General features: G+C 41.1%; 1 protein-coding gene across 1 annotated transcript in view; it reads right to left on the reverse strand.

Moving 5' to 3' along the window:
* Nucleotides 1–25,726, reverse strand: part of HDGFL2 (HDGF like 2) — a 2,035,019-nt gene that overhangs the window by 437,084 nt on the left and 1,572,209 nt on the right. The window contains exon 14 of the mRNA XM_044090590.1: nt 7,462–7,654. Coding sequence (XP_043946525.1) covers nt 7,462–7,654 — 193 coding nt within the window. The remainder of the gene's footprint in view (nt 1–7,461; nt 7,655–25,726) is intronic.

Raw genomic sequence — 25,726 nt, forward strand, 5'->3', positions numbered from 1 at the left:
CCCACAGTGTGCACAAAGAATGTAAATAAAACTGGCAGGCTGCTGGACATAATTTACAAAGCACACAAAGAGTTAAAGGACAGAGTCATACTCCCACAGTGTGCACAAAGAATGTAAATAAAACTGGTAGGCTGCTGCACATAATTTACAAAGCACACAAACAATTAAAGGACAGAGTCATACTCCCACAGTGTGCACAAAGAATGTAAATAAAACTGGCAGGCTGCTGGACATAATTTACAAAGCACACAGAGAGTTAAAGGACAGAGTCATACTCCCACAGTGTGCACAAAGAATGTAAATAAAACTGGCAGGCTGCTGGACATAATTTACAAAGCACACAAACAATTAAAGGACAGAGTCATACTCCCACAGTGTGCACAAAAGAATGGAAATAAAACTGGTAGGCTGCTGGACATAATTTACAAAGCATACAAAGAATTAAAGGACAGAGTCATACTCCCACAGTGTGCACAAAGAATGTAAATAAAACTGGCAGGCTGCTGGACATAATTTACAAAGCACACAAAGAATTAAAGGACAGAGTCATACTCCCACAGTGTGCACAAAGAATGTAAATAAAACTGGCAGGCTGCTGGACATAATTTACAAAGCACACAAAGAGTTAAAGGACAGAGTCATACTCCCACAGTGTGCACAAAGAATGTAAATAAAACTGGCAGGCTGCTGGACATAATTTACAAAGCACACAAACAATTAAAGGACAGAGTCATACTCCCACAGTGTGCACAAAGAATGTAAACAAAACTGGCAGGCTGCTGGACATAATTTACAAAGCACACAAACAATTAAAGGACAGAGTCATACTCCCACAGTGTGCACAAAGAATGTAAATAAAACTGGTAGGCTGCTGCACATAATTTACAAAGCACACAGAGAGTTAAAGGACAGAGTCATATTCCCACAGTGTGCACAAAGAATGTAAATAAAACTGGTAGGCTGCTGGACATAATTTACAAAGCACACAAAGAGTTAAAGGACAGAGTCATACTCCCACAGTGTGCACAAAGAATGTAAACAAAACTGGTAGGCTGCTGCACATAATTTACAAAGCACACAAAGAGTTAAAGGACAGAGTCATACTCCCACAGTGTGCACAAAGAATGTAAATAAAACTGGCAGGCTACTGCACATAATTTACAAAGCATACAAAGAATTAAAGGACAGAATCATACTCCCACAGTGTGCACAAAGAATGTAAACAAATCTGGTAGGCTACTGCACATAATTTACAAAGCATACAAAGAATTAAAGGACAGAGTCATACTCCCACAGTGTGCACAAAGAATGTAAATAAAACTGGCAGGCTGCTGCACATAATTTACAAAGCACACAGACAATTAAAGGACAGAGTCATACTCCCACAGTGTGCACAAAGAATGTAAATAAAACTGGTAGGCTGCTGCACATAATTTACAAAGCACACAAAGAATTAAAGGACAGAGTCATACTCCCACAGTGTGCACAAAGAATGTAAATAAAACTGGCAGGCTGCTGCACATAATTTACAAAGCACACAAAGAATTAAAGGACAGAGTCATACTCCCACAGTGTGCACAAAGAATGTAAATAAAACTGGTAGGCTGCTGGACATAATTTACAAAGCACACAAAGAGTTAAAGGACAGAGTCATATTCCCACAGTGTGCACAAAGAATGTAAATAAAACTGGTACGCTGCTGCATATAATTTACAAAGCACACAAAGAGTTAAAGGACAGAGTCATATTCCCACAGTGTGCACAAAGAATGTAAATAAAACTGGCAGGCTGCTGCACATAATTTACAAAGCACACAAAGAGTTAAAGGACAGAGTCATACTCCCACAGTGTGCACAAAGAATGTAAATAATGGCAGGCTGCTGCACATAATTTACAAAGCACACAAAGAATTAAAGGACAGAGTCATACTCCCACAGTGTGCACAAAGAATGTAAATAAAACTGGCAGGCTGCTGCACATAATTTACAAAGCACACAAAGAGTTAAAGGACAGAGTCATACTCCCACAGTGTGCACAAAGAATGTAAATAAAACTGGCAGGCTGCTGGACATAATTTACAAAGCACACAGACAATTAAAGGACAGAGTCATACTCCCACAGTGTGCACAAAGAATGTAAATAAAACTGGTAGGCTGCTGCACATAATTTACAAAGCACACAAAGAGTTAAAGGACAGAGTCATACTCCCACAGTGTGCACAAAGAATGTAAACAAAACTGGCAGGCTGCTGGACATAATTTACAAAGCACACAAAGAATTAATGGACAGAGTCATACTCCCACAGTGTGCACAAAGAATGTAAACAAAACTGGCAGGCTGCTGCACATAATTTACAAAGCACACACACAATTAAAGGACAGAGTCATACTCCCACAGTGTGCACAAAGAATGTAAATAAAACTGGCAGGCTGCTGCACATAATTTACAAAGCATACAAAGAATTAAAGGACAGAGTCATACTCCCACAGTGTGCACAAAGAATGTAAATAAAACTGGCAGGCTGCTGGACATAATTTACAAAGCACACAAAGAGTTAAAGGACAGAGTCATACTCCCACAGTGTGCACAAAGAATGTAAATAAAACAGGTAGGCTGCTGGACATAATTTACAAAGCACACAAACAATTAAAGGACAGAGTCATATTCCCACAGTGTGCACAAAGAATGTAAATAAAACTGGCAGGCTGCTGCACATAATTTAGAAAGCACACAAAGAATTAAAGGACAGAGTCATACTCCCACAGTGTACACAAAGAATGTAAATAAAACTGGCAGGCTGCTGGACATAATTTACAAAGAATTAAAGGACAGAGTCATACTCCCACAGTGTGCACAAAGAATGTAAATAAAACTGGCAGGCTGTTGGACATAATTTACAAAGCAGACAAAGAGGAGGGTGGCCTAATGGTTAAAGTGTTTGCTTTACAAACACAAGGTACAAGGTTTGAATCTTACAGAAGATAACTGGCTAGGCTTAAAATGGCTCGCAAGGGCAGTTAGCCTAGTCCTAACCTATGAACCTATAACCTATAAGAATTAAAGGACAGAGTCATACTCCCACAGTGTGCACAAAGAATGTAAATAAAACTGGTAGGCTGCTGCACATAATTTACAAAGCACACAAACAATTAAAGGACAGAGTCATACTCCCACAGTGTGCACAAAGAATGTAAATAAAACTGGCAGGCTGCTGGACATAATTTACAAAGCACACAAAGAGTTAAAGGACAGAGTCATACTCCCACAGTGTGCACAAAGAATGTAAATAAAACTGGCAGGCTGCTGCACATAATTTACAAAGCACACAAAGAATTAAAGGACAGAGTCATACTCCCACAGTGTGCACAAAGAATGTAAACAAATCTGGTAGGCTACTGCACATAATTTACAAAGCATACAAAGAATTAAAGGACAGAGTCATACTCCCACAGTGTGCACAAAGAATGTAAATAAAACTGGTAGGCTGCTGCACATAATTTACAAAGCACACAAAGAGTTAAAGGACAGAGTCATACTCCCACAGTGTGCACAAAGAATGTAAATAAAACTGGTAGGCTGCTGCACATAATTTACAAAGCACACAAAGAGTTAAAGGACAGAGTCATATTCCCACAGTGTGCACAAAGAATGTAAATAAAACTGGCAGGCTGCTGCATATAATTTACAAAGCACACAAAGAGTTAAAGGACAGAGTCATACTCCCACAGTGTGCACAAAGAATGTAAATAAAACTGGCAGGCTGCTGCACATAATTTACAAAGCACACAAAGAATTAAAGGACAGAGTCATACTCCCACAGTGTGCACAAAGAATGTAAATAAAACTGGCAGGCTGCTGCACATAATTTATAAAGCACACAAAGAGTTAAAGGACAGAGTCATACTCCCACAGTGTGCACAAAGAATGTAAATAAAACTGGCAGGCTGCTGGACATAATTTACAAAGCACACAGACAATTAAAGGACAGAGTCATACTCCCACAGTGTGCACAAAGAATGTAAATAAAACTGGTAGGCTGCTGCACATAATTTACAAAGCACACAAAGAGTTAAAGGACAGAGTCATACTCCCACAGTGTGCACAAAGAATGTAAACAAAACTGGCAGGCTGCTGGACATAATTTACAAAGCACACAAAGAATTAAAGGACAGAGTCATACTCCCACAGTGTGCACAAAGAATGTAAACAAAACTGGCAGGCTGCTGCACATAATTTACAAAGCACACAAACAATTAAAGGACAGAGTCATACTCCCACAGTGTGCACAAAGAATGTAAATAAAACTGGCAGGCTGCTGCACATAATTTACAAAGCACACAAAGAATTAAAGGACAGAGTCATACTCCCACAGTGTGCACAAAGAATGTAAATAAAACTGGCAGGCTGCTGCACATAATTTAGAAAGCACACAAAGAATTAAAGGACAGAGTCATACTCCCACAGTGTACACAAAGAATGTAAATAAAACTGGCAGGCTGCTGGACATAATTTACAAAGAATTAAAGGACAGAGTCATACTCCCACAGTGTGCACAAAGAATGTAAATAAAACTGGCAGGCTGCTGGACATAATTTACAAAGCAGACAAAGAGGAGGGTGGCCTAATGGTTAAAGTGTTTGCTTTACAAACACAAGGTACAAGGTTTGAATCTTACAGAAGATAACTGGCTAGGCTTAAAATGGCTCGCAAGGGCAGTTAGCCTAGTCCTAACCTATGAACCTATAACCTATAAGAATTAAAGGACAAAGTCATATTCCCACAGTGTGCACAAAGAATGTAAATAAAACTGGTAGGCTGCTGCACATAATTTACAAAGCACACAAACAATTAAAGGACAGAGTCATACTCCCACAGTGTGCACAAAGAATGTAAATAAAACTGGCAGGCTGCTGGACATAATTTACAAAGCACACAAAGAGTTAAAGGACAGAGTCATACTCCCACAGTGTGCACAAAGAATGTAAATAAAACTGGTAGGCTGCTGCACATAATTTACAAAGCACACAAACAATTAAAGGACAGAGTCATACTCCCACAGTGTGCACAAAGAATGTAAATAAAACTGGTACGCTGCTGCACATAATTTACAAAGCACACAAACAAAGGACAGAGTCATACTCCCACAGTGTGCACAAAGAATGTAAATAAAACTGGCAGGCTGCTGGACATAATTTACAAAGCACACAAAGAGTTAAAGGACAGAGTCATACTCCCACAGTGTGCACAAAGAATGTAAATAAAACTGGTAGGCTGCTGCACATAATTTACAAAGCACACAGAGAGTTAAAGGACAGAGTCATATTCCCACAGTGTGCACAAAGAATGTAAATAAAACTGGCAGGCTGCTGGACATAATTTACAAAGCACACAAACAATTAAAGGACAGAGTCATACTCCCACAGTGTGCACAAAGAATGTAAACAAAACTGGTAGGCTGCTGCACATAATTTACAAAGCACACAAACAATTAAAGGACAGAGTCATACTCCCACAGTGTGCACAGAGAATGTAAATAAAACTGGTAGGCTGCTGGACATAATTTACAAAGCACACAGAGAGTTAAAGGACAGAGTCATATTCCCACAGTGTGCACAAAGAATGTAAATAAAACTGGTAGGCTGCTGGACATAATTTACAAAGCACACAAAGAGTTAAAGGACAGAGTCATACTCCCACAGTGTGCACAAAGAATGTAAATAAAGCTGGTACGCTGCTGCATATAATTTACAAAGCACACAAAGAGTTAAAGGACAGAGTCATATTCCCACAGTGTGCACAAAGAATGTAAACAAAACTGGTACGCTGCTGCATATAATTTACAAAGCACACAAAGAGTTAAAGGACAGAGTCATACTCCCACAGTGTGCACAAAGAATGTAAATAAAACTGGCAGGCTGCTGCACATAATTTACAAAGCACACAAAGAATTAAAGGACAGAGTCATACTCCCACAGTGTGCACAAAGAATGTAAATAAAACTGGTAGGCTGCTGCACATAATTTACAAAGGACAGAGTCATACTCCCACAGTGTGCACAAAGAATGTAAATAAAACTGGCAGGCTGCTGGACATAATTTACAAAGCACACAAAGAGTTAAAGGACAGAGTCATACTCCCACAGTGTGCACAACGAATGTAAATAAAACTGGCAGGCTGCTGCACATAATTTACAAAGCACACAAAGAATTAAAGGACAGAGTCATACTCCCACAGTGTGCACAAAGAATGTAAATAAAACTGGTAGGCTGCTGCACATAATTTACAAAGCACACAAACAATTAAAGGACAGAGTCATACTCCCACAGTGTGCACAAAGAATGTAAATAAAACTGGCAGGCTGCTGGACATAATTTACAAAGCACACAAAGAATTAAAGGACAGAGTCATACTCCCACAGTGTGCACAAAGAATGTAAATAAAACTGGCAGGCTGCTGCACATAATTTACAAAGCACACAAAGAATTAAAGGACAGAGTCATACTCCCACAGTGTGCACAAAGAATATAAATAAAACTGGCAGGCTGCTGGACATAATTTACAAAGCAGACAAAGAGTTAAAGGACAGAGTCATACTCCCACAGTGTGCACAAAGAATGTAAATATAACTGGTAGGCTGCTGCACATAATTTACAAAGCACACAAAGAGTTAAAGGACAGAGTCATACTCCCACAGTGTGCACAAAGAATGTAAATAAAACTGGCAGGCTGCTGCACATAATTTACAAAGCACACAAACAATTAAAGGACAGAGTCATACTCCCACAGTGTGCACAAAGAATGTAAATAAAACTGGTACGCTGCTGCATATAATTTACAAAGCACACAAGGAGTTAAAGGACAGAGTCATATTCCCACAGTGTGCACAAAGAATGTAAATAAAACTGGCAGGCTGCTGGACATAATTTACAAAGCACACAAACAATTAAAGGACAGAGTCATACTCCCACAGTGTGCACAAAGAATGTAAATAAAACTGGTAGGCTGCTGCACATAATTTACAAAGCACACAAAGAATTAAAGGACAGAGTCATATTCCCACAGTGTGCACAAAGAATGTAAATAAAACTGGCAGGCTGCTGGACATAATTTACAAAGCACACAACGAATTAAAGGACAGAGTCATACTCCCACAGTGTGCACAAAGAATGTAAATAAAACTGGTAGGCTGCTGGACATAATTTACAAAGCACACAAAAAGTTAAAGGACAGAGTCATACTCCCACAGTGTGCACAAAGAATGTAAATAAAACTGGTAGACTGCTGGACATAACTTCTTACCAATATGTAACAAATGGAAACATACCAATGGCACTCCTGAAGTTATCACTCACATGCGATTTCTGGGTCTTGTCCTTAATCGTGGTGAAGATTTGATACAGTGGATAATTACATAACAAGTTGTATGGCATGAATGAAAAAAAGAATGATGGGACAGCATACCATCTATGGAGTCTTTTTTAACATTTACAGCTGGCGATTCTTCTTCCTTAATACCGCCATCTAGCTTTTCATCCTCCTTCTTCTCAGACTCAGATTTAACGGGCTTGACTGTACCAAGAAACTGCAGCTTGAGGTGATTATACACTTCTGTCGCCTTGTCCATTACCTCTTTGCTGGCCTTGTAACGACGAATCTGTACCATATAGAAGAAATAAGGCAAATGAACAGCTTTTTGCATACTTCTTTTTCCAAACATAATATGCCTCATTAGGTTTCACAGAAATCACTAATAAAAGAGAAGAAAAAACAAACAAAGGGAATAATCAAAACAATGTTCTGCATCAGTAACTAAACCAATGAAATGCTATGGTTATATGCCATGTGAGGCATTATGAATACGGTGAATGGAGATGAGATGATTTACAATATGTTATCACAATAATCATATACCTGAGGTAATTGACAATGGACAGAAAAAAGAAGTTATGTACTTACAATAACGTTCCATCTCACCTTTATTCTTACCCATGGGTACGGAGCAGAGACATCGGCTCCGAGTCGACCACTTTACTAGCCAAAGATCTCAGAGTAGCTCGAGGCCAGGCCCCTATCCCATGATGCTCTCTGTCCTACCCCAGATCTAGTTTGCTGAACTCAGCAAGAGCAAGTATAACTCACAAAATACTCCAGCCAGAGTAAGAAATCTCAGAACAAGACTACCAGACCCCAAGTCTACCCTGTTCTTCGAGACCCTGGAGAGGGAAGGTGGGTGGGAATGTAAGAATAAAGGCAAGATGAACAACTCACATGGAACGTTATGGTAAGTACATAACTTCTTTATGTGAAGTTGTTCAATCTCGCCATTTATTCTTACCCATGGGTAGCGTACCAAGCACCCTAATCCTGGGTGGCTCACGGGAGTATATTCCTGAGGACAGTGTAACCAAAGGAAGCCCTGTCCCTAGATGCCCTGTCCAATTTGTAATGAGTGATAAAGGTATGAGGCTTAGACCAAGTGGCAGCTGCACATATAGTGTCCAAAGGTAAACGAGCCGTATAAGCCGAAGACGTGGAGAAGGCTCTAGCTGAATGGGCCTTCACATCATATTCTAATGTTTGGTTCGCTGAAGAGTAGATAAATTTAATGCAGTCAGTTAACCACTTGGAAGGGGTAACTTTAGAAACTGGTAATCCTTTCGTGGCGTCAGCGTAAGATACAAAAAGTTGGTCAGATCTTCTAAATTCCTTTGGCCTGTCCAAATAGTATCTCAATTGTCTGTGGACATCAAGTTTATGCAACATGTATTCCAACTGATTAGAATGATTACGGAAAAAGGTTGGAAGCTCAATAGTTTGGTTCAGATTGGTCTCAGAACATACTTTTGACAAGAATGAAGGATTAGTCCTTAGTGAAACCCTGTCTGGATGAAACACCAAATACGGTAGTTTGACAGAAAGGGCTTGAAGCTCAGATACCCTGCATGCTGAGGTAATGGCCACCAAGTAAATAGTCTTCCAGGAAAGAAACTTCAACTGACAGGATGATGCGGGTTCAAAGGGGGGGGAAGAATAACCCGGGACAGCACAAAATTTAGATTCCAGGGAGTAAAGGGCTGTCTAACAGGCGGCCTAAGATGAATGGTGCCCTTAAGGAAGGCCCGACAATCTGTGAGACTAAGTTAGATCCCTCTGCTCCGAGATGAAAATTCGAGATGGCAGCCAAATGGACTCTTAATAGTGGCAGCTGCAGCACCTTTGTGAAAAAACTTAGAGAGAAATTCCAGGATACAAGCAATCGGGGCAACATAGGGATCAATGTAATTTTGAGAAGCCCAAAAAGCAAATCGCTTCCATTTACTAGCATGCAACTTTCTGGTAGAAGCCTTATGAGAAGATACCAGAATGTGCTGTACTTCTAAAGAAAAATCATGTGACCTGGCTAAATAGGGAATTGCAGCAGCCAAGCTGTCAGTCTGAGGGAACGAAGAGAGGGATGGAGGGCCCCTGATGAATGTGTCAGTAGGTCTGGAACTGGGTCCAGAATCCAAGGTTCTTCCAGTTGATAGCGTCAGTGGAAGGGGAACCAAATCTGATGAGGCCAAAAAGGGGCTATTAAAATTACAGTCCTTCCGAGGGTTTTGGCTTTCTGCAAGAAATTCGGAATCAGGGGTATAGGTGGGAAAGGCATACAGGAGTCCCGGGGGCCAATACGTGTACGAGCGAGTCCCTTGGGCTGTCCCCTGTTGGGGGATTCAGGGCAAAGTAGCTTCTGCATTTGGCATTTATAGGGGACGCAAACAGGTTGCAGCAAGGCTGGCCCCATCTGCAGAAAAAGTTCTCCGCAACTTCGTTTTTGAGAGACCACTCGTATGGTAGCAGAATGGCTCTGCTCAATTTGTCCGCTATCACACTGGATTTTCCCGGGATAAGTGTTGCTATCAGAAAGCGCCCGGTGGACACAGCCCACTGCCAAAATCTCAAGGCCTCTCGACACAGGGGATAAGACCTGGTTCCCTCTTGCTTGTTGATATACCAGACTACTGACATGTTGTCCATCTGTATCACAATCGTCCCTAGAGGCAGAGAGTCATGAAAGTGCTGCAATGCCAAAAGCACCGCTCTCAGCTCCAGAACATTGATGTGCAACTGTGACTCTGCTTCCGATCAGGTGTCTTGGGCAGTTCATCCCTGAAAAAGCCCCCCCACCCTATCAGAGAAGCGCCCGTGGTCACCGTGGCTGATGGGGGGGGAAACAAAAGGTCGACCCATTGTAAGTTGTTGGCTGGTCAACCACCAGCGAAGATCCTTCTTGCAAGAATCCATAATTATGATTAAGAATGACATGGCAAGTTGTTGGTACGACCACTGGGTGAATAGTAACCATTGAAGAATAATCATTTGCATTCGTCCCAGAGGAACTGCTATGAGTGTAGCTGCCATGGTGCCTAGGAGTTTCAGCACTTGATGGGCCGGTACCTTTCTTCTCTGCAGAATGTCTGAGACCTGGTTTCGGAGTGTGGCTGATCTGTCCAGGGGCAATCTTATTGTGGGGGTGGTAGTGTCTAGTTCTGCTCTGATAAAGGATAGCGATAGCAACAACGCAGACTTTTCGAAATTGATAGTGATGCCTGGGAGCAGAGACCGAGAGTGTGATCCCTGGATAGAATTAGTTGATGCCTGGAGGTGGAGGTAAGGAGCCAGTCATTCAGATACGGAAACTCGGAATCCTAGATGCCTCAAGTGAGCCGTAACCACTGCCATGCATTTGGTAAATATTCTGGAGGTTGCTGAGAGTCTAAAGGGCAGTGTTCAGAATTGGTAGTGACTGGCTCCCAGCCAGAAACGCAGATGATCTCTGGATGGCCTGGCCATTTTGATATGGTAGTATGCATCCTTGAGATCTACAGAGCACATCCAATCGCCCACTCCGAGGAATGGGAGAATAGACTGAAGCATGACCATCTGGAACTTCTTCTTTACAAATGTGTTGTGTCCGCTGAGATCCAAGATGGGCCTCCAGTCCCCTGTCTTCTTCGGAACCAAAAAGAATCTGGAGTAAGTTCCGGATCCTATCCGGTCTGCTGGGACTGGCTGGATGACTCTTTTTCCTGCAGCCTCTGAATTACTATGGCTGCTTGATCCCTGAGACTGGGTGGAACGTCTGGGATTTTTTTGCCAACAGGTGGATTTTCTAAAAATGGGATGATATATCCTCTGTTACTTATACTCTGTACCCAAGAATCTGTTGCAACTCCTAGCCAGGCATCTGGATACAAAGCCAAGTGATCCCCAACTGCTTCCAGAGTAGGACAGTCGGGCCTCCTCTCAGGAGCGCTGATAGGGCTTACCAAGGAACTGATCCCTGTTGCCCTGGTTCTGCGGACCCCCTCTGCCGCCAGGGAAGCATCTTCCATTATTGCCCCCTCCTCTGCCCCTGGAGAGAGGTTCACTACGTGTGTTCTAGAAAGCTCCTTGGGACTTTCCGAATCACATTTTTCCACCTTTCTGCCCTTTGGTGCATGGTCTGGTAGGGGTGGAAAAACAGACTCCTACGGCAAATAGAGTCTTTCCCTCCTGCTCACACCTAGTGAGAGTCTCCTTGACTTTGGGCCCAAACAGAGAAGAGCTACCAAATGGGGTGTTAACAAAAGAAGACTTGAAGGCTTCCACAAAGGAGCATAAGCGCATCCAGGACTGTCGCCAAAGAGCTATTGCTGAACCCACTGCCAGACTCGAACCATCGGCTCCAAAGGAAATGAGCCGCATGGACAAGTTCACAATGGAATTAAGGGTATTGAGTTGTGCTGTCACTTTGTCAGAGACAGTTCCATCTGTATTACCCTGCAGACTATCTCCAAGCTCTTTCAGGAGATCTCTTTGAAGATGGGTGAAATGAGTCAAATAGTTAAACGATCGCAAGGCAAATGTCGCAGAACTAAAGATGCATTTCCCGTACCTATCCATCGTCCTAGAATCTCTATTAGGAGGATGGACAGTGGAAAAGGTTTCTGACATCTCTTTCTTGGTGGCCCCCGCTACCACCATGGCATCAAGGGGGGACTCCCTTAGTGAGGAACATCTGGTCTTGGGGGGAGGTAATAAATTTGCTAGGCCTCGGAGGGACCAGTTCCATAGAATCAGGAGACTCCCATGCCCTTTGAGTGACCAATTCCATCAGCTCGAAGGGCAGAGTAACCCAGGAGGTGGAAGGTTGAAACCCAAAGGCATTCAGGAGCAACGACTCATCTTCAGCAGGGCTAACCGATTGCCAGTCACCCCTCTGCTTTAGGACTTCCAGGATATCTGCAAAGGAGATAACCTCCGAGGGGGGCCATGGGGACCCTTCCGATTCCTCTAAGTCGGTGTCTGATGTCAAAGATTCCTGAGGGGAATCTAAATGCCTCCTCTTGCATAATCGCTTCCTGGGAACCTCATCAGTGGGTGGGAGCTTCTGGTGAAGTCTCAGTAGAGCAGGGGTCACTCAATGGGGGTTACCTGAGGCTCCGGGTCTCGACGCTTCACAGGGACCTGCGATGTAGAGGCAGAACACGGCACTTCAGGGGAGGAAGAGGAAGGACCTGACTATGTGTGTGTCTTCGATGACATAACCCTCCTCATGGCATTGAATGCACCGCTGCTTTGACCCAAGGAAGCCGCCGGTTCCGAAGATGACAGCAACTTCCCCAGTGCCGAGACATTGGGCTCCGTACCAGAGGACGGAGCCAAGCTCATCCACACCGAAGCCCCGAGACGAAGGGTCGGAACCGACACATCGGTTCAACTCTCCCCTCCCGGAACCGATGAGAAAGTGTCGGTTCAGAGACTCTTCCAATGGAACCGAAGAAGTCAGGGTTGATGGAACCAAAGGTACTGGAACAGGCCTCGGCTCCAAAGGCTCCACAACCATAAGATCCTCCTCCTCCGGCTACGAAGGCCCTGCTCGGCTCAGAGGAGTAGTAGTAGTCACAGCCAGTGGGACGGTCTAAGGCTTTGAACCCTGTTGGGTCGAAGCCGACAGCAATTTAGCATGTGCCAGGTTCTCCAAAAGCCTCTGCACCACCCACAATGGAAAGGGTCCTCGAAGAACGGGTCGAAGGAACCCAATGACTGATCCAAGGATTGGAGACTTCAGAGTTTCGAAGACCGGTTCCAAGACTGGGGGACCGGCTCCAAACAACCTGCTCGGTGCACAGCTCCGAAGACTGCGGAGCCGTTGATCGTGCCTTCACAGAAGGCTTGGAGACGAAGACCTGGGCTCCGAGGACACCTTCGAGGACTTCAACCCCCTTCAAGGACTTGGCGGTCTGGTCAGCCTTATCCAGGGTCTCTTGAAAATCTGGCTTCAACAAGCCTCTATCTACCAGCTTCCTTCTCCTCTCTAATAAAACCCTACTGCTGAAAAAGTGGCAGATACAGCAATCCTCCTGGAGGTGAACAGGCCCCAAATAATAAACACAATTTAAATGTGCGTCCATAATGGACATCTGCCTGCATTTTGGACACTTCTTGAAGCCACATTTTTGCTTCTCACTCTGATCAGCCATGTTAGCAAATACAAAATACACTAGAACGCTAGAAGTTGTCAGAGCCCTGAACAAACTTCAGTTTACTACACAAAATACAGTAACTCAACCTAAAACATGGTTACTGTACTAACAACAACACAGCATGCAGCAAAAAAAGTCCTAAGTTGTCAGACCCCTGCACAACTAAGGATATAAATGTATGTGTAACAGCAAACATGCTATCTACTTGCAAACTATATCTACAGATTTATAAAGGATAGGGGTGGTGTATGCTAATAAAGCAATATAACCAAAAAAACGGCCAAAGGCCTAAGAGCAACCGCTCCGTAACCTACAAAGGAATCTAAATATAAAGTATTCTAAAGGCTAACCTGCCTAATAGTACTAAGAACTAGAAAGCACAACACACTAGATCAATTATCTCACAACTACAGTATAAAGTTTGTCAAAAAAACTAAGCAAAAAAATTTTACTGGCCAGAACTCTCCGAAGACCTTGCGATCAGTTGCAGCGGCAAACTAGATCTGGTGTAGGACAGAGAGCATCATGGGATAGGGGCTTGGCCTCGAGCTACACTGATATCTTTAGCTAGTAAAGGGGCTGACTCAGAGCCATACCCATGGGTAAGAATAAACGGTGAGAATGAACAACTTTGCATAAAATGTTACTACAGGTATATTTGGGGCCACATTTCAAAACAATTTCTGCTAGAGATAAGGTACTTCTGGGAGCTTGCCATGGAAGTTTGCACAACAGCATCTACCTAAGAATGCTTCCACAGCTCACCACTGCAGAAATGCAAATGATGAACTGCACAAGCATTCACAGTAGTCCTATGCCTAAACCAAATTTGCAAGAATCAGAGCCACATGACATGGGATAAATATAAACTGGTGAAGTAAAGCCTGTAATAACAGGTGAGCCAATGTGCCTCAGTGATGGATCCTGGAGTGGTGCCATACATTCTGACCTACAATATAAAACAGGATTACAGCCTATCATAACATGATCATGTGTGGCCATGCATGAAAGACATGTTAATTTTTCATGTCTCCCAAGCCAGTCATACCCAATGTGCTGGAAAACAGTTCAGTGTACTGTAATATTTCTGTATAGCAGCACAAAGGCAAGAGGTATTGAGTGACCCAAGACCACAAAGAAGCTGTTAATCAAGGTTTACAAAGGAGTGGTGCAACCAGTACAAGTACATGGTACAGAAACCTGGGCAGTGAAGGCACAGCAGCCGAGACAGCTTGAGAAGATGGAGATGAAGTGCCTGAGGCAGGTGGGACAGACGAAGAAATGACATCAGAGCTGCAGCCAATGTAACTCCAACTGCAAAGAAGGTCAAGGAGAACAGATTATGGTGGTTCAGGCACATATGCAGGAAAACATAAGATGATATGCTTTTCTTTTATACTACTGGTATAAAGAGTTAAGACTGTAGTCTGTACTGAGTATCAGATCTGCTTCCTTGTAGCTGGCTGAGAGTGATTCTATAACCACATGCATACACAAAGCTGACATAAGTATACTTTTTTGCAATTGATCTGTTTCACTGATAGTTAACAAAACCGTGTTGCATTTATTTATTTACTTGGTTGAATACTGCTAGTATCTGTCTGCATTCTGTTAACAATTTCCCCACTATTTCCTCTCAGTCCTCCTCATCTTACACTTCTATTCCCACTTTTCAACTTGAACCAGTACCCACATCACTTATGTGTTCTCTTCTCCACAAGCGTAAAAGCTCCTCTCCTTCGGATGCCCTTCTTCCTGCTCATTATCTAAACATTGCAGCCAAACCATTAGCCCAACCCATTTCCATTGTGGAAAGCTACATTCCTTCAGTCTGAAAAATCTCACATATCACTGCTAGCCAACTGTCAACATGGCTTCAGGCCTGCCCATAGCACCACTTCAGCCCTCCTTTCCTTTACTGACTACATAAACAAAAAACAAAATAATAACATACTCACCTCTGCTCTCTTTATTGACCTATCCAAAGCCTTTGATGCAGTCAGTCACCATCTACTGATAAACTTACTTAACTTTTGCAATCGACCCTAGTACTATAAAGTGGTTCGAGTCATATCTTCATAACAGACAACAGGCAGTGCATTGGCAAAACAACTTATCCAACCTCCTTCCCATTACCCTTGGAGTCCCCCAAGGTTCAATACTTGGCCCCCTTCTGTTCTCTATCTTTATTAATGATCTTCATGCCGGTATTCCCCCTGCTACCTGTATACAATATGCAGACGATTCTACTTTGATTTGTTATGCCTCATCCCCCTCCAAACTGCACTCTATCACCCAACAGACATTCCAAAACGTTGAAACATGGTTCCTAAAACGATGCTTAATCTTAAACGCAAAGAAAACCAAACTGTTACTTTTCTACCAGACCCATAAATCCCCACCACTCAACTTCTCTGTCTTGTCTAGTAATGGCACCAACATATCATCTGACCATTCCACCAGGCTCCTCGGAGTAGAGATAGACAACAACCTATGCTTTGATTCTCACATTAACAACACTATAAAATTAGTTAACAGAAAACTAGGCTCCCCGTTTAGAATTAAACCATTTCTTACACTTCTTGCCAAAACTACCATTGCCCATTCCCATCTGATTTCTACCCTCCTTTACGCCTCCCCTATTTACACGTATTTGTCCAAAACTAACCTCACCAAACTGGCTGTTGTCTACAACAATATTGCCAGATTTGCCTCTGGCTCTACCTTTAGAACTCACCACTGCTTAAACTTAAAACAATTGGGATGGCTTGAGCTGCAAAATTTAATTTTATTTCACCAGCTCTCCTTAACCCATAAAATCCTCTACAAACCTACCAACACCCCTATACTTACTACCTTTATTACTCCTTATTGCAACCTCAAAAGCCTACATTCTGCTAACAAACTTCTTATATCAACCTGTAAATCCAACAACTTGGCAGGCGACTCCTTGTTCTCTAACTCAGTAGGAAAAGCCTGGAACTCCCTCCCTGACAACCTCACTGCTATCTCTATTTTATTTTATTTAAATTTGTTGACCGGGAGTGTCCGACTGGACGTACGTCCATTTTCAGCGGAGGCCCGGGGAGAAAAGCTCCACAGTTAAAATAAACAGACAGTATTTACATTGGATTACATAGTGATTAACAATTTACATAGCAATTACTTACAACATATTTACAGATGAAGAACATAGTACATCAGTAGACAACTAGAATCTTTATCTGTGAAGTACATAACAGGCATTAACAAATGTTACAAGAAGAAGTTTGTGCTGTATAATAAGTACTGGCTTATGAGCATCTGCGCTAGCTATAATCAAGGTAGTTAGTGGAGTGGAAAGAAAGGTAGTGGTTTGATGGGGTGGATGATATTAGAGTGGGAGTTACAAGGGCATAGCCAGCATGTTTTTAGTTGCACTTTTAGTAAAGTTTTGAAGTGGGTGCATGATGGTATGGAGGTATTTGTGGGTGGGAGTGAGTTCCATAATTTGGCTATGGCGCAAGAGAACAGTGCTTCACCAGCAGAGTTATTGGCTTTAGTGATCTGCAAGTGATTTTTGCTGCTGGATCTTAGTGGTCTGGTGGTACGATAGGGTTGGAGTAGATTCTGGAGGGATGGGACATTTAGTGGATGGTTTACTAGTTTGTGGGCAAGTGAGAGTTGATACCTCTGAAGGAGGTGAGGGAGTTCAAGCCAGCCCAGTTCAGCAGATACCACTGAAGGAGGTGAGGGAGTTCAAGCCAGCCCAGTTCAGCAAGTGAGAGACAGTGGTGACTATGGTAGGATGCCCTGTGGCTTAATTGGCGATTTTGTTGTAGCAGGTCTCTAGCTTGTTTAGATCACATTGCCTTAGGTTGGTATATATTGGAGAGGCATAAAGTACGGTGGAGATAAGGTGGGAATTTGCTATTGAAATCTTTGCTGCTTTGGTGAGAAATTGCTTATTTCTGTAGAACGCTCCTAGTTTTTTGTGGACTTTTTTTATAGTCATGGATTTGTAAATGTGAAATTTTAGTTTATTGTCTATTTCCACTCCTAGCAATTTGGTGTGTTCAGTGGTGTTGTCTTTTGTCGTGATGTTAAAGTGAGAGTTGTTTTGAGTATGTTTGGTGGGTTGGAAGAGGAGTAGTTTAGTTTTGTTTGGGTTGAGTATTAATCGGGCATCGGATAACCATGTTTCAACAGAGGAAAAGGCTTCCTGTGTGACTTTTTGCAGTTTTGGTAGGGACTGGGCTGAGCAGATGATGGTCGAGTCATCTGCGTATTGTATGAGCATGCCATGTTTGGTGGCAGAGGCTAGATTATTGGTGTAAACAGAGAAGAGTAGGGGTCCAAGGATGGATCCTTGGGGAACCCCTATGGAGACAGGTAGTTGGGGAGATATGTCATTCTGCCATACAACGGATTGTTGGCGGTCAGACAGGTAACTATGAAACCATTTGGTGACCGATTCTAAGAAGGACAAGTTATTGAGGACAGAGATAAGTTGTTTGTGTGGGACCATGTCAAATGCTTTAGATAGGTCTAGGAAAGTAGCAGAGGAGAGATAGCCATTGTTTTTATGCTGAAGGATAGTGTTAGTAAAGGAGAGTAAGGCAGTGGTGGTGCTATGGTTTGGTCGGAAACCATGCTGAGTACTGGAAAGGAGGATGCTAGTAAGGAGATAATCTGAGACCTGAGAGTGTATGCATCTCTCTAGTATTTTGGAGAGTGGAGAGAGAATAGCTATGGGGCGGTAATTGGTTAGTTCTGTGGAGGGTCCGCCTTTGTGGAGGGGAATTATATGTGATACTTTCCACAGTGTGGGAATGCAACTTTCTGACAGAGATCGGTTAATCAAGATGGATACTGGGAAGGCCAGAGCATCAGCTGCGATTTGTAGGTATTCACCTGGGAGGCTGTCTGCTGCTAATTTGGTGGGTTTAAGTTCAGTTAAGAGTTTTTTTATGATAACGAAGGTACAGGACGGCACAACGAGTCCTCAGCTGGAACAGGTAACAGTTTATTAAGAACAACACTGATGATCCACAACAATATAATGAAGGATATAATAAGTACAATAATCCAATACGTGGTCGACAGTTAAGCGCTTTCATCTGGTTATGCAGACTTCCTCAGAACTGCCATAATAAATACAACTTCCTTTTTATATTGAATTTTGGCGCCAACCATTATTCAAACTCTTAAAAAGATATCTACCTAATTCTGGATGTAATGCAACTATAGTGTAGACAATAAATACTAAGCTAAAACTATGAACCATATAAACCAAACATATATACATAAATATACTGTAAACATCACATGCATACATCTGAATATTGTAATATTTAAATTGTCACATAAAAACTTCATATATAGACTAAATAATCTTCCTTAAAATTACTAAAAATCACAATTAATCACATTTGAGGGCTACATAATTTAAGAGCATATGTGAATGAATTCAGTGTGTAATAATAATAATAAATAATAAATTCCATAATAAAACATAAATCTTACGAGTATTAATAAATACTAGCATTTGAATATAAATGCAAGTGAATGTAATAAACTATTAATGAATTAATTAATAATGTAATATTTAAATATATAAATAAATATTTAATGATTAAATAAATGTATATTTTATGCCAAACTTAGAAATGGTTTAATGCTGATATAATCATTGATTCCTGGGAACCTAAGAGCATCTGTCAGAATTTGCCATTTGCTCTCTTTGGTGGCTAATATACCCTTTACATCGCCACCCCTGATACTCGGATTTACCTGATCAATAATGGTGAATTTAAAATTATGCGTCTCCCCGTTTTAAACAGTATGTCTACATAGTGCATTATTCTTATCTTTCCTCGTGATACAATACAAATAATCATATATACGACATTTTAATTGTCTTTCCGTTTTTCCTATGTAGAACGCGGAACACGCATCACAGGTGGCGATGTATACCACAAATTTTGTGTTGCAGTTTCCTACTCTACCTCTGATAAATGTTCCATTGAAGTTATTTAATTTGAATCCTTCTTTCTCATTGATGTGCCTGCACTGTTTACATGCACCACATTTCACTGTACCTTTTCTATTAGTTTCAACATATTCAATACTGCTTTCAAGTTTGGACCCATTTTATATACAAATTGAGGAAACCTACCAACCTTCTGTATTATATTCTCATCCATAGTCATTAAGCTCCAATGTTGTTTAATGATATTTTCTATATACTTCACCACAGGTGAATACATTAACACACATACCCTTCCCATTTGTTCTCTTGTTCCTTTACTGTTTTGTACAATGGTGTTTCCTAATAATGGTTTATACTTCCTATCCCATTCCAAACTAATATATCTGACTACATCATTTAATAAATTCCAAAACAAATCTAAAAATCTCGAGTAATACTTGACGCGTTTATAATATTTACTATTAAATAGTTGTTCCGTCTCCCATTCTAGCATAACTAAATTTGCAAATATGGGAGCACATGATGCTCCCATTGCAACACCTGTTGTTTGTTTAAAAAATTCATTCTCAAAAAAGATGTAGTTGTGATCCAATATTAAACCCATCATATCAGTCATGAGATTAATTTTGTCCCATTCAAAGTTTGTAAATTGGATTTTTTGTCCCATTCAAAGTTTGTAAATTGGATTTTTAGATGATTTGTTTATACTATGGGATGGCCCAGTTGATAATATTGGTTCCTTTATTACATATCTCAATCAAACTACAGATTTTCTAAAATTTACATACAACTATAATCTCAAAGGTATTGCTTATTTGGACACTTACATTAGTCATGGAAATGATGGTTTTGTATCTAAAAGATACATTCTCAAATGATTATTTGGAATTTAGTAGCAACCATCCTACACATATGTTCAAAAATATATTTAAAGGACAATGTATACGGGCGGCCCAAATGTCTTCTACTAAGGATTTAGTGAATCAAGAATTGCAAAATATTAAGGAAATGTTTACTATAAGAGGGTATCCTGAACCTTTATTAAATGATGTAGTCAGATATATTAGTTTGGAATGGGATAGGAAGCATAAACCATTATTAGGAAACACCATTGTACAAAACAGTAAAGGAACAAGAGAACAAATGGGAAGGGTATGTGTGTTAATGTATTCACCTGTGGTGAAGTATATAGAAAATATCATTAAACAACATTGGAGGTTAATGACTATGGATGAGAATATAATACAGAAGGTTGGTAGGTTTCCTCAATTTGTATATAAAATGGGTCCAGACTTGAAAGCAGTATTGAATATGTTGAAACTAATAGAAAAGGTACAGTGAAATGTGGTGCATGTAAACAGTGCAGGCACATCAATGAGAAAGAAGGATTCAAATTAAATAACTTCAATGGAACATTTATCAAAGGTAGAGTAGGAAACTGCAACACAAAATTTGTGGTATACATCGCCACCTGTGATGCGTGTTCCGCGTTCTACATAGGAAAAACGGAAAGACAATTAAAACGTTGTATATATGATTATTTGTATTGTATCACGAGGAAAGATAAGAATAATGCACTATGTAGACATACTGTTAAAAACGGGGACACGCATAATTTTAAATTCACCATTATTGATCAGGTAAATCCGAGTATCAGGGTGGCGATGTAAAGGGTATATTAGCCACCAAAGAGAGCAAATGGCAAATTCTGACAGATGCTCTTAGGTTCCCAGGAATCAATGATTATATCAGCATTAAACCATTTCTAAGTTTGGCATAAAATATACATTTATTTAATCATTAAATATTTATTTATATATTTATATATTTAAATATTACATTATTAATTAATTCATTAATAATTTATTACATTCACTTGCATTTATATTCAAATGCTAGTATTTATTAATACTCGCAAGATTTATGTTTTATTATGGAATTTATTATTTATTATTATTACACACTGAATTCATTCACGTATGCGCTTAAATTATGTAGCCCTCAAATGTGATTAATTGTGATTTTTAGTAATTTTAAGGAAGATTATTTAGTCTATATATGAAGTTTTTATATGACAATTTAAATATTACAATATTCAGATGTATGCATATGATGTTTATAGTATATTTATGTATATATGTTTGGTTTATATGGTTCATAGTTTTAGTTTAGTATTTATTGTCTACACTATAGTTGCATTACACCCAGAATTAGGTAGATATCTTTTTAAGAGTTTGAATAATGGTTGGCGCCAAAATTCAATATAAAAAGGAAGTTGTATTTATTATGGCAGTTCTGAGGAAGTCTGCATAGCCAGATGAAAGCGCTTAACTGTCGACCACGTATTGGATTATCGTCCTTATTATATCCTTCATTATATTGTTGTGGATCATCAGCGTTGTTCTTAATAAACTGTTACCTGTTCCAGCTGGGGACTCGTGCCGTCCTGTACCTTTGTTATCATTAAGTGTTTTTTTATGTTGGAGGTAGGTACAGGAGAAAAAGAGAAGGCAGTGGGGAGATTACTAGTTGAAGGTGTGGGTTGGAGGGGAGGGGGGTTGTGTTGTTTAGCTAGTCATAGTATGGTTTGGTTGAAGTGTGTGTTGAATGAGGTAGCAATATTTTCTGAGGAGTGAGGGATGTTAGGAGGAGGGGTACTGACTTTACCTGGGTGGAGGATGGAGTTTATGGAGGACCAGAATTGTTTGGGGCTGTGTTGAGGAGTCTAGGGTAGACTGGTAGTATTGGGATTTGTCCTGTTTTATTAGCTTTTGACTCTATTGTAGTTCTAGGAATTTCTGTCTAGCTGAGGGGTTTTGGTTTTGCCAGTGCTCCCAGGCTTTATCCCTGTTTTTCATTTCTGACTTGGTGGTTTTCTGTAGCCATGGGGAGGGTTGTGCTTTGGTTCTGGAGAATCTTATGGGGGCATGGTAATTAAGGATGTTCAGGAAGGTAGTATTAAAAAATTCAACTGCATCATCTAGACTGAGGTACTTTAGAGGATGCCAGTTACATTCTTTGAGGGATGAGATGAATGTGAGTGGATTAAAGTTTAGTTTTTTACGTATTTGACGGTAGATGACAGGTTTAGCTTGGTATAGGTATTTTTTGAGTAGGAATGTTGCGGAGTGATCACTGAGGCTATCTGATAAGCAGCCTGTTATATATGACTGGAGGCTCTTACTGACTAGTATCCAATCCAGGGTAGTATGCTTGGTGGAGTTTTTATTTATCCTGGTTGGTGATTGGACTAGTTGAGTGAAGCCATGAAGGTGTACATGATGGGTTGGATTGTTGCCAGAACAGGATTGCCAGTCAATAGTGAAATCACCTAAGATGATAGTTTCTTGGAGAAGATGGTGGGTAGACCAGCTGAGGAGGTTTTCTAGGGGAGGGATGTTTTGGCCAGGTGGGAAGTAGCATCCAATTATGTTGATAGTTTTGTTTTGGTTGATTTTGAGGTTGGTATATATTATTTCTTCATTGGATTTGTGGTGTTGATGATTTTAAGATCTGGATATTTAGATGCTGTTTAAATATTATAGCTACACCACCTCCTTTTTTGTTTAGCCGGTCTACGCTTAGTATGCCGTAACCTGTAGGGAGTATTTGCTCACTGGTAATGTGAGGTTTTAGCCAGGTTTCTGTCAGGATGACTATATCTGGGGAGTACAAGTCTATGGTGGCATGGATTTCATGGACTTTGTTGGATATACTTCTAATATTTAGGCATAGTAGAAGGAAGTCACTTAGCTTTCTATTGGCTGTAATATGGGAGAAGTTGTGGTTTCTAGTCTGACTATGAAGATTGGGGTTGGAGATGGTAGGGCCAGGGTTGGGGTGGATGTCTCCACTTAGAGCTAGTTTTAATGAGCATGAGATTATTAGTTTTCTCAGTTTCTGAATGTGTTTGTTTATAAGGGAAACTTTATGATCGTGCTCTGTGGGTAATAGGTGTGGTGGGAGGGTTACTATGTTAAGTTGTAGGGATGCTTTATGTCTGAGTAATATAGTTGGAAGAATATGTGGGGGGTACATAGGGATGGTTCTTGAGCTGGTGGGAGGGGAGCTGAGTGTGGGTGAGACATGAGTGGTGGTGGGAGCAGTAGTACAGTGGTAGTGGTTGAGTGGGGGAATGATGGAGCTTTGGTAGGATGTAAGATATGCAAGGAGAGTGCATGCAGTGAGCATAGGAAAGGTATGCTTGTACATGTTAGTTGAGGAGGTGTGATAGTAGTGGGAAGATGGAGGAGGTAGTGTTGGGTTAGTGCTGTGGTTGGCTATTAGAAAGATGGGAGGGGTTTGAGTGCAATAAAGGTGGGTCCACTGGGGTGGGAGGAATAGGGGGCAGGGTGGGGAGCGAAGTGGGTAGAGACCCTGTTAGTTGCTCGTATGAGGGGCTGGAAACAATCACAAAGCAAAGACAAGTATGTGTTAAGAAACAATCACAATTGACCAAGGACTGCTCTGAAACTGTAAGTCATTTCTTAATTTCTCAAGTGGAAAAACAGGATAACCTTGTATCAGTAAGCTACTGTGGTCTCAGTTTAAATTAACAAACACACAGTATTGATCAGTTATGGATACTATTTGCTAACAGAAGGGAATAAGAGAAAGTGGAAGGTGTGTGTGTGTGTGTGTGTGTGTGTGTGTGGTGGGGGGGGGGCGCTGCTTACAACCAAAGCAGTGTGCTCTCCAGGGGAAAATGAATATTGGCTCAAACAGGTAGACACATACTCAAAGTTAACTGTAGCTGTTTGCTGACAGTTCAGACCCGGACTGCGCTTTTCTTACAAGAATGTTAAAGGTGGCACCGCAGTTGAATACATAAGAGTGGTGTTAGGTCTAGAAAAGAAGAGTATAGAGAGGAGTAAGCACTTTTGAGATGGTAAATGTATATTATAAAGATTATAAAAAACACACTGAGCAAATAGCTACCGCATGCAGGACAATGTCATGCACCAACTACTTAGTATATGCAGATACTGAGCCAACTGGAAGAACTTTTAGTTATGTACTTACCATAACTTTAGATGTTTGGGATCCATCTCGCCTACATTCTGTACTGATGGGCTCGGAGCCGATCCCTCGGCTCCGACTCGGCACGCTTATGCTATAGAGCGAGGCCTCTTATTGGCTGAGCTATCTTTATCCCAGGATGCACCACCACTAATCCCCCAGATCTTGTTTGTCCGCATTCATGCACACATGCACAACTTGTTTATATAACATTGTTAGATGTTTCAAGATGAAACAACAGGATTCGGACCTTCTGATATCCTCTGATCTCCAAGGAAGGGGGAAGGAGGGTGGATTATTAGGAATGTAGGCGAGATGGATCCCAAACATCTAAAGTTATGGTAAGTACATAACTAAAAGATGTTATGTGATCCTATCTCGCCTACATTCTGTACTGATGGGACAGCGTCCCTAGCACCTAAATCCTGGGTGGCTCATTGGAAAACACTCCTGAGCACTGTGGAACCAAACGAAGCTCGTCCTCTAGATGCCACATCCAATTTGTAGTGGGAAATAAAAGTGTGCAGGGAAGACCATGTAGCTGCAGCACAAATGTCACTAATGGCAAGCTTAGAATGAAATGCTATCGAAGTAGCCATAGCCCTTGTAGAATGAGCTTTGACAGAGGTGGTAAGCTCTTTGTTAGAATAGGAATAAGCTTGAGTAATACAGTCCCTGATCCATTTGGCAATAGTGACCTTTGTGACAGCTTTGCCCAATTTATTGTCTGCAAAGGATACAAACAACTGATCTGTTTTCCTTGTTTGTTTGGTCCTGTCTAAATAAAAACGCAACTGCCTGTGGACGTCTAGTGTGTGGAATATGAATTCCGCTTTATTAGAATAGTTTGGAAAAAAGACTGGAAGTTCTAACGATTGTTGTAAGCAGAAACTGGAACAAACTTTAGGGACAAAGGAAGGATTTGGCCTGAGGGATACTCTGTCTTTGTGAAAAACCAAGTACGGGGGTTTTGCTGACAAAGCTTGAAGCTCTGAAACTCTTCTGGCAGAAGTAATTGCCACCAGAAAAGCTGTCTTCCATGATAGAAACTTTAGATCACATGTAGCCGCCGGTTCAAAGGGGAAGGAAGTCAAGGCGCGTAACACTATATCGAGATCCCATGGAGGTGCAGGATGAGAAATCGGAGGTCTAAATAGAGCAGCACCTTTCAAGAAGGTCTTACACAATCTGTTGCTCATTAAAGGTGGGTTTATGGATTCGTGAAAAT

This window comes from Protopterus annectens, chromosome 13.part0 (genome assembly GCF_019279795.1).
Source record: "Protopterus annectens isolate FY-2018-M chromosome 13.part0, PAN1.0, whole genome shotgun sequence".
Lineage (NCBI taxonomy): Eukaryota > Metazoa > Chordata > Ceratodontiformes > Protopteridae > Protopterus > Protopterus annectens.